Consider the following 18,802-nt stretch of genomic DNA (forward strand, 5'->3'; position numbering starts at 1 on the left):
GGTATAGAATGGGTCAGCTGTTTTCACATGTTTATTCAATGTGTGATAGCAGCACTTCACACATGCTCTTACCTGTCTGTCTGTCTCACGTGCTGGGGAGTGGGGTAGGCGGGGAGTGGAGTGCCCGGAGCTGGGTGGAGAGGGCGATGCCAGGGTGGAGGATGTGAGGGACGGGGGGATGAACCCACGTCCTGTGCTGTCCCGTCCCAGAGAGCTCGGGGGAATGGGAGGGCCATCCAGAGCCACACTGCTGACTCTACTCTCAATTTCTTCAGCACGAAGCTCTGTGCTTTCCTTCTCTTCCTGAATCAGCCTGAAGAAAATATGACAGGTGGGTAAGACAAGGGCTTCTGCAGGTTTCATGAAGCTAAATGAAAAACTTTTTTTCCAAAGACCACTTAAATGGAAATTGGCATTATATTTAAGTTTTTTTATTTGAAATGTCTTGGGATCACATATATATGATTGAACAATTGGAAGCTTATAAACTGTTAAATTCCACTAAGGGAGCAAAAAGTACAAATTTACCTTAAATCTAACAATGCTGATCAAAATACTTAAAGCTGATCAAAAGTGGCAGTACTTTTATAATGTTAAAAAGATTTCTGTTTTATCAAATAATCCTGAAAACAATTATCACGCTTTCCACAATTATATTAAGCAGCATAAATTTCAACATTAAATAAGAATAAGAAATGTTTCTTGAGCAGCAAATCAGCATGATTCCTGAAGGATCATGTGACACTTCAGCTTTCAGAAAATTCAGCTTTGACATCTCATGAATAAATTACATTTTAATATATATTAAAATAGGAAATAGTTATTCTAAATTGTAATAATATTTCATAATGTTACTGTTTTTACTGTATTTTTGATCAAATAAATGCAGCCTTGGTGAACATAAGAGACTTCTTTCAAAAACATTAAAACACCTATACCAACCCCAAACATTTCCAATCGGGGTCAGGTGAACGCAAAACTGACAGTGTTTTCTTAAGACAGAGTTCAAGCAACCCGCCAACTAGTCAATTTTGAAAATATAATACTTTTAATGTACTGATGGTCCCTGCCATATAACCTCCTTATTGAGCCTCCCTCCCGCTCTTTCCAATTAACTTCCCTTTCAGAGCGCTCTCCATTTCTCTATTTTAAATGAAAGTTTGATTTTTCAAAGCGGTCTCAGGTCCCTCCGTTTCGAGTAAACTCACTTAATCTCTTTGTTGATGGCCTCCAGCTGCTCCTGCAACATAATAGCGAGAGTCTGCACATCTGTCTGGCCGCTTGGTGAGAGCAGCTCTGAGCCGAAGAGCGTCTCGCGATCCTCTTCATCATCAGAACACCTGTCCTCCACGCCGCCCTCAAACCCAGTCCCTAGCAAAGCTCCAGTGTCCCAGTCGCCGTACTGCAGAAGAGAAAGGCAATAAATGAAGAGTTTAATTTCATATCAAGCCATTTTGTTCACCTATTAGCAAGTTCAAACAAAGCAGTTCTCACTTTGCTACTATCCTCCCTCGCACCGCCCCAACGTCCACGATGAGCCCGTCTGACCACTCCTCCTGTGCCTGTGTTTCCATAATGATCTAGGTGGGTGGTGGAGCCAGCAGGAAGTGACCCTCCTCCTTGGGAGTACCTCAGCTCCAGAGCACTTCCTGGCAGAGACCTAATAAAGAAACAGTGGAGGTCATGGTTAGAGTTAACATGAAATTTGCCCGTTTACGGGATTAATGCACACTTTCACTTCACAATCCACATCATACCGCTAAATACCGGTTTACTCATAAATACGCCATCGTTCAAAAGTTTGGGGATAGTAAGATTTCTCTTTGAATATATTTTAAAACGCAATTTATTCCTGTGATGCAAAGCTGTATTTTTAGCATCATTACTCCAGTCTTCTGTGAAACGTGATCCTTCAGAAATCGTTCTAATATGTTGTTTTGCTGCTCCAGTAGTATTTCTTATTATTATCAGTGTTGAAAACAGTTGTGCTGCTTAATATTATTGTGAAAACCATGATACATTTTTTCGGGAATCTTTGAAGAGAAAGTTCAAAAGAGCAGCATTTATTTGAAGCATTTCTCTTTACTGTAACTTTTTTTTTTTTTTTTTTACATCCTTGCTCAATAAAAGTATTAATTTCTTTTAAAAAAGAAAAAAACTTACTGGCCCCAAACTTTTGAATTTGTACAGTATATGAAGTCAATTGGATTGTGAATGACATTTTATGTCAACTTTAGAATAAAGATAAGATAACTAATAAATCTCCTAAATAAATTGTCATAAATTATCTTTTAATAGAGGACAGAAGAAATGTTATGTGTCTTACCGTGAGTAAGAGGAACCAGGTCTTCCTCTCAGCTGGTCCAGCTCTAGCTGAAGCCTCTCCAGCTCAGCAATCAGTTGATCCTGGGAGGAATAAGACATTATTATCTGATAATGTATCCATCTAAATACAGGACAAGTGAACAAAACCTTTTTTTTAGCATTAAAGTTTAGGAATGGGACAAGTGAACAAAACCTTTTTTTTAGCATTAAAGTTTAGGAATGGGACAAGTGAACAAAACCTTTTTTTTAGCATTAAAGTTTAGGAATGTACCTTGTTCGCTAAGAGATCATCTTGGATCTTCTTCATGTTAGCGAGCTCCTCGGAGAGAGCGTTCTGTAAAACATTTCAACAGGCTCTTACATTCATCCAACTCTCAGATATTTTTATCTAAAGAACTTTGTTTGTTTGGGAATCAAACCCATGACAGTGGCACAGTTAAGGTGTGTTCATGTCATGTCGGCATTACAATAATTACAATATCTTGACTTGTATAAAGCTTTCACATCCTCATAGAACTCGTAATTATAACTTCAAAACTCTGAATTTTTGAAGAGCTCTGACTGTGACTCTGAAAATGGCAGCAGCCTCGGCAGTAAATTGTAGTTTTTATAATATTTCATAATATCTCATTATATTTCTGTTTAATAATTTGCATAATTGACGATTAAGCATCCCTCATTAATGAAAGAGTAATCTGAAAATAAACAAAACACATGCAATACCATTTGATGTAGTTAGCACAGAGGTGGATAACTATCTAATAAACTATAATGCATTTGTATAACAATTTGTACTTCTGTCTGTTGATTACTCAAAGTACACAGATTTATTTTGCCGTTAAAAGTGTTGCTATAGAAATGCATCCAATTCCAAGGACGTGAACTGCTCTGAGAAGAGAGTCCGGGTTGTCATCTAGTAATTACAGTATTTGACATTTTCCATGACAATTCTAGACTTGTGTGATACCTGGAAAAGGATTTTTAAAAATAAAAGATCACTCACATAAAAATAATTACTTACAATAATTACAGAGCACAACAAGAAAAAAAAAACAATAGAAATAAATTACATTGGCAATTATGATTTGTAAATTCATGATCATTCATGAAAATCATGCTTATGAATTATTTCCAGGTTTTCCAGAATCTTGGGAAACCTGGGCATCTTGTGTTTTTAAGACAGTATGTTGAGCTAAAAATATTTTTTTATAACTTTTAAAAATGCATCTGGAGACATACCATCTTCAATCTGTTTTTGAACACCAGAAAATGCCCGTTTACAAACAGATCTGATTGTGTTCAGAGGAATCAAAAAACAGCTTAATTATACTTCCTCGAGAGTTAACTACAGTATTTGTTCAAGTGAATTTTGAAAATATGCAGTTCTGTACATTCCTACACCAATCTAGTCATGTTTTCTGTGTTCAGAAACATGTCTTCTGTTTCTGACATTAAGCTCAAATTACGTTTAGGCCATTCATCACTGATTCTCTGATGAGAAACGCATTGAACACCTGCTTTCGTGCTGAAATTATGAGGGAGGACACAAAGAGGAAGCCTGAAACTCCTATTAGGCACAAACATAATTGAGGCAACATCTGGATTTTGAGGTAACCATCAAAGACGTGGTGACATGTCAAGGCTATTTTTATGCTTTCTCTATGTGTATGCGGCGTTGCCAAAGAAATCAAATCTGAATTTGTAGAGGAGGATCATACCTTCTCCTCCAGGGCAGCCATTCTCTCCTTCAGGTGCAGCTGAAGTCTCTCATTGGACTCAGACAGAAGCTTGTCCACCGTGTCAGAGAGACGCTTGTTGTGTTCGTCGTTCATCCGCTCCCTCTGCCTCGCCTGAGGGCAGGGAGAGAAAAAGAGAGGGAAAAGTGATGAACAGAGAAAGGAGAAGGATGATGAATACATCAAGGTGATGAGAGACTAGAGATCCAAGAGTAACACTATTTTGATTCTTATACAACTAGTTTGTTAAAGTCACACATCCCATCAGACGGGGATCCGCTTTAATGATGGAAAAAGAAGCGAAGCACTACAAGAAACTTATCAGATCAGTTTCTTACAAGCTAGAAGTTGACATTAAATAAAAACAGACTATATAAACCACTTTTTTCAGAAAGTAAAGATGTGTAATGCTTAAAATGTGAGTTGTTTTTTAAATATGTGCAATACTCAGTTCTAGTCTACTTATCAAATTGGTTTCATATACTCCAAATTAATCTAATGTTTTTTTTATTATATATTTATAATAATATATATATATATATATTTTTTTTTTTATGTATTTAAAATTAAAATGTATTTAAATATTTGTACATTTTTATAAGATGTTTTTAAGGCAAATTGTATGTATTATTTGAAAAGAAACAGGTTGTAGATGTTAGCTCATTTCGGGTGTATTCACACACTTGTAGTTTGGTTTTCTTGGTTCAAACAAACAAAATGATACATTTACAGGTAGCCTGGTTCGCTTTCCCTAGTCCTGGTCATTTTTAACAGTTAACCAAAAGATACAAAACAAAGAACAGCTTTTATAACATACACTTTACTACGGAACTTACTGAACATCCCAAACAATGCTGTGTGCTGCTGGGCTAAATGCGCTAGTTGTATGCAAGTACATATGATGGTATTCTCACAAAGAGCTTATAAAATGTGTAAAGGAGTTAAAACAGTGCCAGGAATTCCTTAGTTACACACACACAGAAGTTCTGCTTCAAGGGCATGGCACTTCTGACACCTGTACAGAGCTTCAATGGGAAACACATTTACATGCAGCCAATAACCCGTTCAAAACCGGAATATTAGCAATAAACCGGTGAACCCGGTCGCGCACGGCCATGTAAACACCGGCAAAACCCGAATATGCTCATATCCTGGATTTTAAAAACCGGGATATGATACCTGGGGTACCCCTTTTCTAACCCGAATTTTTGGTCATGTAAACGCGTATCGGCATATCCCCATCGTGATTTGTCTTCTGCATATGTTCAATTCGCAAGGAATCTTGGTCTTTTGAGTAGAGGAACTTCTCGGCGCATACAAAAACCCGCGTGCAGTATACCGGAAGTAAACATGGCGAGACGCAGCACAGCATACATTTGGAGCGAGGTCAGTACCAACACCAAAGCAAAAACAAAGGCGATCGCTATCTGCCCTGAACTATTCATTATCCGCGTGCTGCTGCTGTTGTTGTTGTCTTTGGATACAGGAAGAAGAATCGGAAATTGCGTCTTAAGGTTGTCCGTATGTCCAGACGCTAGCCGGAGTCGCCGTTTACATCGGGATATTGCAATTCCATGTATACAGTAACTCTCTCTGCTCACGCATGTAAACGGGTTATTCCTAATGTTTCAGAAACCCGAATAGTGACCTTAACCCGACCATAACCCGAATACTGGCTGCTTGTAAACGTAGTCATTGTGACAATGACAAGAAAAACCATAGCATCTTGTGGCATCACGTCCCATCTTTGGTCCGTGCTGCATTCATGTTTCAGCTATTCTAATGTTGATGTAATGTTTGTGAATCAAACTAAATATATATTTTACAAACCTCAACTCAATATTTTTAACTTGCATTTTAATTTTTGAATAAGGCATTACTTTTTTGTTACTCCAAAAGATCAGCCATAGTAAAAAAAACACCTAACTATATCTGAACCTGACATGCTGAACAAACATAAAAAGTGAGGATGAGTCACCCTCTGTAGCTCCTGATTCTTCTCTTCAAGTTGTGCCTCCAACTGTCTCAGTCGCTCCTCAAAGTTGCCGTGACGCTCCTCAGCCTAAACAACAGAGCAAGGATAAATAACATTTTAACACAGTTTGGACCTGTCCTCCAAACAGATCTGAACTTGACAACACACACCTTGTTAAGTGCCGCCACCCTCTGGGCGAGCTGAGCCTCGATCTCGGGCAGCGTCTCGGCCCTCTGGAGGGTTTGCTGCAGCTTCTGTTTAGCATCGTCCAGACGCTCCTGGAGCTGCCTGTTCTTCTCTTCACTCTGAGGAGACCGAGGGATGAGAAGAGACAGAACAATGAGACCAAGACAATAAATAACACCATAAGGAACACGTTCTCTTCAGGGGGAAAAAAGTGTTTTGTTTTTGGTGGAGACCTGGTAAAAAGACAATGGGACTTCTCTTAAAATCTCACAAGGTCACTAATGAAGCCACCAAAGAACCAAATGAAAATAATAAAGGTTATGTACAAAAATAAATCAGGTAAACACATGTAAGGAGATCTATAACTAGTGATCATTTTAGATAAGTATGAAAGGCAAAGACATACTGTGTGTTACGTAAAACCAACATGTCTAGACATATTACTGAGCCTGGAAACAGATTCTAAATTCTTGTATCCACAATTACAGACCTCAAACCACAAACCTTTAAAACAATTAAATAAATTCACTTAGATTTAAATTACATTGACACTGATTTGTGGTTCCATTGCTAAGAATGTCTAAATCTACAGTACATCTCTATTTATTATGAATATAGTGTTGCCCATTGCAAAAGTTATTTAATTTTCACGATTTGACAGAGAAAGGCTTTTAACGAATATAAAGATATGGAATGAACTTTAACCAGATGCAAAACATTTTTTTTAAAATCCAAACCTTTATTCATTCCATTATTATATATCTGAAGTTAGATTTTGAACGCTAGCAAATGGCATGAGGTTGTTTATATGGATAGATCATGGAAAGAAAGACAGTTAAGAAACAGATTTATAAAAGTACAAAATAAATGTCAAGATTGCCACAGTTCAGGAAACATTCATCTGTGAAAATAAAAAAACAAATTGAATAATTTACAAACAAAATGTTTACATCAGAATATCAATCAATTTGCATGTTCATTCAATTTTAAATGAAAATATAGCCTACATTTCAAAAGTTTGGTGTTAGTAAGTTTTTACTTTTTAAAGAAATTAATACTTTTATTCAGCACAGATGCATTAAATTGGTCAAAAGTTTCACAGTTTCCACAAAAAATATTAAGCGCCAAAACTGTTTCCAACATTGATAATAATAAGAAATGTTTTTAAGCACCATAAATATATTAAAATATAAAATTGTGATTTTAAATTGTAATAGTATTTAACAATATTAAAGTTTATTCTGTAGTATAGATAACTGTTGAACTGTAGTATAAATGATATTTAATTTAAACATTTAAATTCAAATCTCTAAATTTAGCTTTTATTGAAATAAAAACATCAAGCTTTCACTGTATTGTAATTGTTTCATTTTTTTTGTATTTTGTTTTTTCAGAGAAGGAATCAGAGAATGAAGTTGGCCTTGTCAAGCTTGATTCATTTTATGGGAAAAATCCTAGCTTGACATTGTGGTTAATAACAAAAATCATAAAACTGAATATTGGAGGGCGCATGACCCCCAAATAGTGGATGGTTATAGCCCTGATAGCCTGAGGTGTTAAAATCTGAAATATTTCTTCACAGATAAAAAGAAAGAAAAGTCTTGAAAACTTTTCAATTTAAATAAAAACACAACAAAATCTTCCGGCACAAATGGTGCCATTTCCTGAGAATAACCCTCCAGAGACTGAAGATGAACACACTGTTAAATGTTCCTTCAATAGTTACACCTTTCATGTGTGTCTGTACATGATTTTCCTTTTGTACCTGTCTGTATAAAGACTCTTTGCTGGCAAGCTCGTTCTCCAGCTTGTCTTTGATGTCATGGAGAGAGGTTGCCTCCCTCTGGGCACTGAGGTACCTACAGACAAAAACACACACAGTGAGGATCTGCAGGGCGCTTGATAAATCAAAACTGCAACTCTATCTGTGTCTTTTGAAAGTGCGGACTGAGCTAATTCCCACTAAAACTCAGTGAGATCTGGTCTAATCTGGTTTAGTTTACCTGCGCTCTAAGGTGGTGATTCTTTCCTCCATGTCCTCTCTTTGACAAAGCGCCTGCGGTTGAGGGGGTGGAAAAAAATGTGAGATAAAAGAGAGAAAATGCCAAAAAGGATAAATACATAAGGTTAACAGATTGCAGAAATAAAAACCACACACACACACACTAAATGATTCCAATCAGACCATTCAGTAACATTATTATGGTTGGGGCTATGTCTAGACAGCAGCTCTACAGTAACTGTTTACCTCACACGGAGCTGACTATAAACAGTTATTGCGAAACAAAAAACCTGTATAGAATATTACATAATTGTTATGAGGGAGGATGAAGAGGCGATGAAAGACGAGTGTAGCAAAAAGGACGAAAGGCATTTGTCTTGTGAACTGAGAAAAAAAAACTTCATTCTCCACTATCGAGACTTTACTTTATGGCAGTCGAAGCAGATTACAAGCAACAAAACCTGCTCAAAGCAAAGGCATACAGTTTAAATAGGACGCCAAGCCAGCACGGTAGCAACCGACTATTCTGGAAAATTCCATAACTACCGAGTCGGTGACATGAAACAAGCGCTGTTGCCAAGTTGGCAAGTCATTGTTACCGCAGGAGAGTACGGCATGCTTCTATTATACAGAAAATTAGACTTCTTGCATGAGGAATGTCAGATAGACAGCTGATTATTTTGTTGGCAGTTTGATTGATCTCGCTTTGGCTGACAGGCACACCCATCAACAACTAGAGCACTTTACCGACAATTAATCACTGCATCGAGGCAGGAAACCCTTCCAAATGGGAAGGGAGGCGGGATGACAGAAAAACTATGGTTGCGTGACACAGGGCTCTTGATTTTCTTTTGAAGCTCTCTCGATGAGAACTTAACCTCCGACCCACCTCTTTCACGTCCCTCTGAAGCTTCTGATTGGCTTCCTCAGATTTAGCTAATTCCCTCCTGGCGGTAGTGAGCTGCTCCTCGATCTCTCCAACCTGCACATGGGAGACAAGGCTCAGACATTAACTTGTGCGCATGAACGCATGCAAACACAGAAACGAGCCAATGAAACTTGGATGCGTTCCAGTAGCCATATCTCCCTCTGTTGTTTCTTGTTTTTTTGGGGGTTTTTTTGTGCAATTTTGGAATGCGGTGCACATCCACCAGAGGGCAGCAGAATGTGACACCGTCTTTCGCTCAGAATCTCCTCTGATCCTGCATCTCTATGGCAACTATAGGAATGGCAGGCTAACTGGAACCTTCTCATCCAAAATGTGTCAGTGCTCAGAGTGTGTCAAACTGTAGGTCTTCTCCCACCCCGTCTGTCCCATATTTCCTTCCTGTGTCTGTGAACATTATATCTCCATCACACATACTGTACACTTACAGGCTCTGTTCCAAAACCTAACTGCCTAAAGGCAGTGTCTTAACCATCACAGATCCTTATAAGTTGCTGAGTTGAAATGCTCTTCACAGAAAGGACCTCTGCACATCACACTAATAGTGCACTTTGTTTTCACAATTTATTTTTCCATAGAGTTGCCTTATCATGTTGCAATACTCTAATAAGAAATAAAGTGTATAGCACAAATACACTTCCATTCAAGATTTTGGGGTCAGTAAAAATACTTTTATTCAGCAACAATTCATTAAATTGATCAAAAGTGACAGTAAAGACTTTATTAAGAAAATATTTATATTTTGAATAAATGCTGAATTTAGCTCCAACCCCAATTAAACACACCTGAACCAGATAATCAAAGTCTTCCATATTACTAGGAACCTCCTAGCCAGTGTTTTTGAGTAGGTTGGACGCCACAGCATTATGAAATTGCATTCCCTGTGAAGGACACATTCGATGTTGCCTTAAAATTTAGCTAGAATTTGGCTTCCTTCTGAATCACTTTGCCTTCTCAGGATTGTGCCTACTACGATGCCTAAAGCCGCTGTAAGCAGCAGTGCAACACTCACCTGTCTGCACATGAGCGCCAGTCGTTCTTTTAACTGTGAAAGCTCTGCTCTCTGTCTCTCTATCTCTCCCTCTCTCTGTCTGTCGATCTCGCCATCATCCAAGATGGAGGAGGGGCCGTTTGGGAGCCGCTGTGTGAAAAACAAAGAACATGAGGAAAAGAACAGTGAAAAGATTCAGTACAAGATTCAAACAGTTGTGACTCACCTCTTTTCCATTGTCCAAACCCCGCTCTCTCCTTTTAATCTGATCCCGTAAAGACAGTACCTAAGCATAACGAACAAATCTAAGCATGCAAGACCAGCGTGCCACATACAGAGAAAAAAGGGGGTACAAACATATATCACGATAGTATGATGTTCACCTCATTTGTGGACGATTCCAGCTCTTCCTCTAGAACGGCGACTCTCTCTAAAGCCACACGCAATCTCTCACGCACCTGAGGGAGAGAACAACAATAGCCAATGAATCAACAGGGGAAAAACTGTCCAAAGAAAACATCACCTCTTTGAAGAGACAGTTATTCTATTGACGTCTGGCTGTTAACACATTGATATCGGCCTTAAAAACTTCTTAATGAGTTTGTAAAGTGCAATCTGAGCAGGTTCACCTGCTTCATTGTTAGCTATGGCTTTTGAAGTCTTTAAATACAGTACATTAGTCATGTGGGACATAGTGTAGGACAGGACAGAGTAGGGAAGGTGTGCTCACCTTTTCATCCAGGGCTTTATGGTGTTCGAACAGGGACTTGAGGGCCTTGAGCACCTCCACCTCGCTGGAGACTCCAGCAGGAGACTGAGCCTGCCTCTTCACCACAGTCATCCTCAGAGAACGCTCGTGGCGAGACACCAGACACTCCAGATGCTCCAGCAGGAGCTAGATGGCATGGGAAAGAAACGGAGGAAGTTTCCAAGGGTAGGATCAGATTAGGAGAGTCACATACACTACCATTATAAAATTTTGGAGTCGGTAAGATTTTTTTATGTTTTTGAAAGTACTCTCTAATGCTCGCAAAGGCTGCATTTATTTGATCAGAAATAAAGTAAAAACAGTAATATTGTGATTATTAAAAAAAAAAATGAAATATTTTTTTTCCCATTGTAATATATTTTAAAATGTAATTAATGTATTTAATTGTAATACTTTTTTTCAGGATTCTTTGATGAATAAAGTTAGAAAACAGGATTTCTTTGAAATAGATATCTTTTGTAACATTTTGAAGTCTTTTCTGTCACTTTTGATCAATTTAATTAATTCTTGCTGGAAAAAAGTATTAATTTGTTTCCCAAAAAAACTGAATGGTAGTGTACCTTAAAATCTTGGCTACAGAAAAGCTACTAAATATTTTTTACCATTATTGCCCAGGAAAAAACATTCACTTCACAAGTAGACCTTTTGTACACAATATAAATTTTAAAGGGATAGTTCACCCAAAAATGAAATTTCTGTCATTAATTACTCACCCTCATGTCGTTCCAAACCCGTAAGAACTTCGTTCATCTTCAGAACACAAATGAAGATATTTTTGATGAAGTCTGAGAGCTTTCTGACCCCTCCATAGACTGCAACGTTATTCACGGCCCAGAAAGGTAGTAAAGACATCGTTAAAATAGTCCATGTGACTCCAGTGGCTCAACCTTAATGTTAGGAAGCGACGAAAATACTTTTGTGCACAGCGTCAGAGAGTGACAAAGAAGAGAAGAAATTGTTGAATAAACACGTAGTATCACAAGTCACATGGACTAGCCATTCTCTGTTGTTTATTCTGCAAAACACAACTTACTCAACATCACATATTAACCTGACATCACTATCTTCAATCTAAATCGTTGCTAGCACAACAAGCTACTAATTCGCTAGCCTGTTAGCGTGCCATCCGTGCGCTCTTTATTTATTTATTTAGCTCGCGCGCTCGCACCTTTTACAAATCCATAAAAGCGGTGGTAAGTAGAACCAGTGAGTCAAACGCGGTGAGTCATGTCATCTTCTCCTCTTATTTTGACTTGAACTTCATGTAACATGTCTTGTATAGTAGCCTTCTCTGTCTGCACAGGATTTACATGTGATAAATGCAGGGAGATAGTCAGGCTGACTGAGAAGATTTCAGAACTAGATTCACGCATCCAAACTTTTTGAGGTTAATTGTAAGAGTGCAAGGACTTTAGATACTGTACATTGTACATTGTTCGGTTCCGGCTGAAGTAGAGCCCGTGCAGCAGGGCAATTGGGTGACGGTGAGGCACTGTAGTCGCGGGACAAAACACCACTCTTCCATTCCGATTACAACATCAAACAGGTTCTCCCCACTCAGTGAAACACCCACTGTGAATCCTGCTGAATGTGCCCTAGTTATTGGCGATTCTATTACATGGAACGTGAAAATAGAGACACCAGCCAACATAGTCACATGTTTGCCAGGAGTCAGAGCGCCTGACATCAAAGCAAATTTAAAAGTGCTGGCTAATGCTAATTGCAAATTCTCTAAGATTATTATTCACGTCGGCACTAATGATGTTCGATTTCGCCAGTCGGAGATCACTAAAATGAGTGTCAAAGAGGTGTGTGAACTTGCAAGTACGATGTCAGGCACTGTAATTTGCTCTGGACCCTTCCTGTTCGCCGGAGTGATGAGATAGTAGCAGATTGTCATCACTCAATGGCTGGTTGTCTAAGTGGTGTCCGCAAAATAATATAGAATTCATAGACAATTGGAAAAGTTTTTGGGGCAGACCTGACCTGTTGAAAAGAGATAGTATTCATCCCTCCTGGGATGGTGCCGCTCTTCTCTCTAGTAATATGGCACATAGTCTTAGAGCTCAAACATGACAATCTGGGGCTCAGGTCAGGAAGCAGACAGACTGGCTAAACCGACCGTCTGCCAGCTGTCTCACGTCACCAAGGTCAGATAAATCCCATCACATAGAGACTCTTTCACCTAGACATCATCATAATAGAGACTATGTCTGTTCCCCGAATTAGAAAATACAAAAAACTTCCAAACCCATCTAAGGGTAAAAATTTAATTGATGTTCAATAAATAAAAAACAGAAATAATACAAATGAACAAATAAAAATGCTTGGGTTGCTGAATATTTGTTCCCTTACTTCAAAAGCACTTATTGTTAATGATATGATTACAGACTATAATCTAGATGTGCTGTGTATGACAGAAACCTGGCTAAAACCAAACGATTATATTACTTTAAATGAGTGCACCCCGCATGATTACTGTTATAAACATGAACCTCGTCTGAAAGGCAAAGTGGGAGGTGTTGCTGTAATTTATAGTAATATTTTCAAATATAATAGTTTCAAATATAATTCTTTTGAAGTGTTGGTGCTTAATGTAACAATATATACTACAAATGATAAATCACGTTTAAGATTTGAGCTGGCTACTGTATACAGACTTTATCAGGAATTTGCTGATTTTCTATCAGAGTTAGTACTGGCTGAAAACGCTAGGCACTCTGCTGAAAACGCCTAGCACTGGGCGCTTGAGAGCGCTTTGGCAGCGCTGCGTTTTTTCAGTTTAGACGCTTCGTTGCTATGATACAGAATATCCGCAGCACAGTTTACTTGTAACTGATTTCGCAGATAATTTGTTTCATACTAAAAATTAATTTTTCATCCATTTTGTTCGGTGAGCTCTGCTGGTTTGACGTCGTTGTACAGAAAGAATGTTGTGACAGTTGGTCGGTGTGGTTTTTGTCCCGCCCCTCCTCCACTGTGATTGGACGGCTGTGTAAAAAGTGACAGTGATGAGGCGCAGCGTTTTACCCAAAGTTGAACATTTTTCAACTCTCGGCGACCAGTTAAAAACGCCGGGCGCTCAGCGCTTGAGCGTTAAATACACGCTCAGCGCCACGTTACGCTCATGGCGTTTAAAAAACGCGGCGCTCCCATTGAAATCAATTAGAATTTTACGCCAGGTGCGTGAAAAAACGCTTTGGTGGACACACGGCCTAATTGTTGGAGATTTTAATATACATGTATATAATGAAAAAGATGCATTGGGATTGGCATTTAAAGACATTCTTAACTCTATTGGAGTTAGACAACACGTGTCAGGATCTACTCATTGTCGTAATCATACTCTAGATCTAATATTATCACATGGAATCAATGTTGATGGTGTTGAAATTCTGCAGCAGAGCGATGACATCTCAGATCATTATCTAGTCTTGTGTAAACTTCATTTAGCCAAGGCTGCAAAACCGACTCCGTGTTACAAATATGTTAGACTTATCACTTCTGCCACTAAAAATTGCTTTATTAATAATCTTTCTGATCAGTTTCATCATCTCAGCATCTCAGATAGCTTGGAAAAACTTGATATTGCGACAGAAACATTTAACTCTCTCTTTTCCAGCACTTTAGACACAGTTGCTCCGTTGCGCTTAAAGAAGATCAAAGAAAATAGTCCAACGCCGTGGTACAACGAGCACACTCGGGCCCAAAAGAGAGCAGCCAGAAAAATGGAGCGAAACTGGAAGAAAACAAAACTAGAGATATTTCGCATTTCATGGAAGGAGAGCTCGATTGCATACAGAGAGGCCTTAAAAACTGCTAGATCTGCTTATTTTTCAACCCTATTAGAAGAAAATAAACAAAACCCTGGGTATTTATTCGAAACAGTTGCTAAACTGATGAAAAATAAAGTTTCAAGCCCAAGTTTCAAATGAAGAGACGTTTCATCAATCAAAAGTTCAGTATGGCGTACCACAAGGCTCAGTACTAGGACCATTGCTGTTCACACGTTACATGCTACCTTTGGGAGATATCATTAGGAAGCATGGCATTAGTTTTCACTGTTATGCTGATGATACTCAGCTCTATATTTCTTCAAGCCCTGACGAAACTCCATCTAAAAAATATTTCTAAATTACGTCGTATGCTCTCAATGACAAATGCAGAACAATTAGTTCATGCCTTCATGACATCAAGGCTAAATTATTGTAATGCTCTTATGGGTGGTTTCCCTGCACGCGTAATAAACAAACTACACCTGGTCCAAAACGCAGCAGCTAGAGTTCTTACCAGAACCAGGAAGTATGAGCATATTGGCCCGGTTCTGTCAACACTGCATTGGCTCCCCATTAAACATCGTATCAATTTTAAAATATTTTTGATTACTTACAGTACAAAGCACTAAATGGTTTAGCTCCCCTCTACTTGAGCGAGCTCTTAACGCATTATACTCCTTCACGCCTATTGCGATCTCAAAATTCCGGCCAGTTGATAATACCTAGAATATCAAAATCGACTGCTGGCTATAGATCCTTTTCCTATTTAGCACCAAAACTTTGGAACAAACTTCCTAACATTGTCAGGGAAGCAGACACAGTCTGTCAGTTCAAATCTAGACTAAAAACACATCTCTTTGGCTTAGCAAAGACAATATAAACTTCTATAATTCAATGTTAGGCTGCATAGTTTAGATCAGCCGGAACTGGGAACACTTCCCATAAATCCTGATGTACTTTGTACATCATAAGAAGGATGGGGTCTACGCTAATATTTGTCTCTCTGTTTATCCCGAGGTTTACTGCAGTCCGCCGGATCCAGGCCGTATCCAGATCTGATGAAGGACCTGCGCCTGGACACAACGACAACGCAGTCCTGAAGTGTCAACTAGTCTCTCCCTTGTGAAGGCCTCCTTCCCTTTACCTCTGAACGTTGTCGGGATAATTCCGATTCACGTAGCTACGCGGAAGCAATAAGAAAAAATTCTCAGAGCCACCAGGCACTGTTTTATGTAAATGACCGGCCGGATTTTCTGTTAGAACGGTGTGTAAGTTAATAACTAAAGATCGTTGCGACGGATGTGAATCAATCAAAACTAACTTTAGCTGGACAATAACTTTATTCTAGAGCTGCTGTAAAGCCAAAACAATCTCTGTTACTTTAATTTCCTATTATCACTGTAAAGCTGCTTTGAAACAGTCCATATTGTTAAAAGCACTATAAATGAAGGTGACTTGACTTGACAAATTTAAAGAAGTCTTTACTACCTTTCTGGGCCTTGAATAACGTGGCAGTCTATGGAGGGGTCAGAAAGCTCTCGGATTTCATGGAAAATAACTTAATTTTTGTTTCCGAAGATGAACAAAGGTTTTACGGGTTTGGAATGACATGAGGGTGAGTAATTAATGACAGAAGGTTTAATTTTGGGTGAACTAACCCTTTAATATTGCTATTGTGTACAAAAGGTCTACTTGTGAAGTGAATGTTTTGTCCTGGGCAATAATGGTAAAAATATTCAGTAGCTTTTCTGTAGCCAAGACTTTAAGGTACACAACCATACAAAAGTTTTTTTTTGTTTGGAACGATATGAGGGTGAGTAATTAATGACAGAAATTTCACTAACCCTTTAAGGTAAATTTAAACAACAACAAACAAAGCAATTCTACTTAGTATTTTTACATTGACAGTGAAATTATTGTTGTATTTATTAAAACAAAGTATGTTTCTCATCAGGTTTCTCTTTTTTTAAACATTTATTCCAAAACTAACATCCATAAGAAACATTCAAACTCAATGGGCTCAGGGGAGGCAAGATAGACGCTGCTTCCCACCGTAACTTTAACCGCTCATGTCGCTGTTGGACAGTGTCAACATTTTGATTATACACATATTATTTATACAATTTTTAATGGCATATTTTGTACTATTTGCATTGTTTTATTTTTTCTACAGTGGATTATTTTCCATTTTTTAAGAGGCAAATTTAAAAAATGCCTCCCTTGCCTCCTGGGTGGAAACGTCCCCGCAAGAGAAGGACATCGCACCCCAGCCAAAACATTTCATCAAAAACAAACACCCTAAACAGAAAACCACAAACACAGACAGGCGATATAAAGAGGATATGATGTCTGTTTCACACACACACAGATTATGGTTATGGGGTTACTGACCCGTGTATTGTTCCTCTCCGCCTTGAGCTCAGCAATCTCCTCTTCTCTCTCCAACAGCTGCTCCCGACATACATTCAGCTCTTTGGTCAACACCGCAAACTCCTGCGCACACACACAATAACAGAAAATGAGCTCTGTTAAGATCTTTACAGGCTCTTTACAATCAACACAAATAATCCAGAGTGTGTATCCAGTGCTGTGGTCAGCTTGAAATACATTTACAGATCACTCAAACCATACACACATAATGTAATAAACACATACACCATATACACATGTCCACTGTGTCTGGGCTTCAAACAGCCTGCCCACGGACCACCCCATGACTCACTGATCATCTGATGCATTACTGTACACAACTGAAATGCACTTTTTCGATCTGGCAAGATCTTATCTGATTCGCTGACTTCACCAGGTGTAAGAGTGTGTCTGAAATCGCACACTGTCTGAGCAGGTACTACATTTGACAACCATTAAAAAAGTAGGCCTATATTCTATATAGTATGAATGAAATTCAGACATACTATATCAGCCATGTTGTTACAGTCATGTGATCCACCAGCATTAGTTGCATTGCTTCACTGCCATTCATATATCCTCTCCCGTGGCCTCATGGGATAGTAAAGTGTCCATCGCATGTGCACTTCAGAATCTCGCTGGAAATAGCAGGTCATCTGGGTACATTTCTCCTACTGTTTTCTGAATACAGACGGTTTTTGCCGTTTAAACCACAGCTTTACATTACATTTTTTAAATAGTTTATTAAATACTTGAACTATTTAATTGTATAGTTTATATATCTATAAATGTAATTCATGTGTATCAACCAATCGAGATAGGAAGTAGTAATTTACACTCTTTGTGTAGAGAATTTAATGGTCTTCAAAAGTTAACAAGTACAAAGTATTTCTCCATCATTGGGAAGACCATCAGACGACAGCCGCAAGAAATCTTTCTTACAAAAGTGTAGCAAAGATTATTAAATTATTGCACATTTACATTGAGACCAGAGTTTGTTTGCACTTCCCGTGTGTTTTTTCACAGTTATGTGTTTTTGTTATATCCTAATGTGTACGAGCAGTGTTGCATATATTGATCTCTTTACCTGCTCTTTTTCTATGTGCATATATTCTGCAAATAAATAGCCGATCCCAACAACTGAATGTGTTAATGCATTGACCTAAAAAACATGAGATTAACCACAAACTATCAACATTAAACAATTTCATTTATTGACAGCCCAGTGTCATTTCATTGGTTGTCCAAAGTTGTTGATTTGTAACAGAGGCTGGTTTTGTAAATGCCAAAATCTTGGTATCGTACAACCAAATCTTGTTTGCGTACATGTGAGACTGAATCAGAGTCTATTACTTTTTTGCTTCTGTGTGAACAGATGACAAAGTCCACATTCTGAACACTCCGATGAGCAACTCTCGGATGTAAGGTCTTCATAGCACCATGTTGTGTAAGATGACATATGGCCTCACATGGCTGCCACTGCGAGCCTAAAGCCACACCATATTTTTCTAGCTACCTACTGTATATGTGACCTGGTGCCTTCATCAGGAATCACGCATGACACGCCTTCCCTGTCTTACGTAGATAGAATCGCCACGTGCACGTGGAAGTATGTACTTTGAGTATTCATTTACTTCAATGCGCAGTAGATGTTTTTTACGTTTTTTACAAGACGATGTTGAAATAT

The 18,802-nt window shown here is 38.5% G+C and overlaps 1 protein-coding gene across 5 annotated transcripts in view; it reads right to left on the minus strand.

Annotated features, from left to right (window-relative positions):
• The window catches only part of ppfia3 (PTPRF interacting protein alpha 3), a 46,922-nt gene that overhangs the window by 15,251 nt on the left and 12,869 nt on the right, over positions 1-18,802 (minus strand). For all 5 annotated transcript variants that reach the window (XR_013196778.1, XR_013196780.1, XR_013196779.1 and 2 more), the window contains exons 3-18: positions 17,098-17,199; positions 10,892-11,056; positions 10,545-10,619; positions 10,388-10,447; positions 10,183-10,311; positions 9,114-9,206; positions 8,226-8,278; positions 7,988-8,081; positions 6,207-6,341; positions 6,040-6,123; positions 4,044-4,175; positions 2,597-2,659; positions 2,327-2,406; positions 1,495-1,660; positions 1,209-1,402; positions 73-313 (exon numbers count right to left, since the gene is read on the minus strand). Coding sequence is in view for 2 of the 5 variants with exons in the window: in XM_077212531.1 (XP_077068646.1) it covers positions 73-313; positions 1,209-1,402; positions 1,495-1,660; positions 2,327-2,406; positions 2,597-2,659; positions 4,044-4,175; positions 6,040-6,123; positions 6,207-6,341; positions 7,988-8,081; positions 8,226-8,278; positions 9,114-9,206; positions 10,183-10,311; positions 10,388-10,447; positions 10,545-10,619; positions 10,892-11,056; positions 17,098-17,199 (1,866 nt within the window). In the remaining 3 variants the exon portion in view is untranslated. The remainder of the gene's footprint in view (positions 1-72; positions 314-1,208; positions 1,403-1,494; positions 1,661-2,326; positions 2,407-2,596; positions 2,660-4,043; positions 4,176-6,039; positions 6,124-6,206; positions 6,342-7,987; positions 8,082-8,225; positions 8,279-9,113; positions 9,207-10,182; positions 10,312-10,387; positions 10,448-10,544; positions 10,620-10,891; positions 11,057-17,097; positions 17,200-18,802) is intronic.

Source organism: Siphateles boraxobius, unplaced genomic scaffold (genome assembly GCF_051911475.1).
Source record: "Siphateles boraxobius isolate OS27281-9 unplaced genomic scaffold, OSU_SipBor_1 66, whole genome shotgun sequence".
Lineage (NCBI taxonomy): Eukaryota > Metazoa > Chordata > Actinopteri > Cypriniformes > Leuciscidae > Siphateles > Siphateles boraxobius.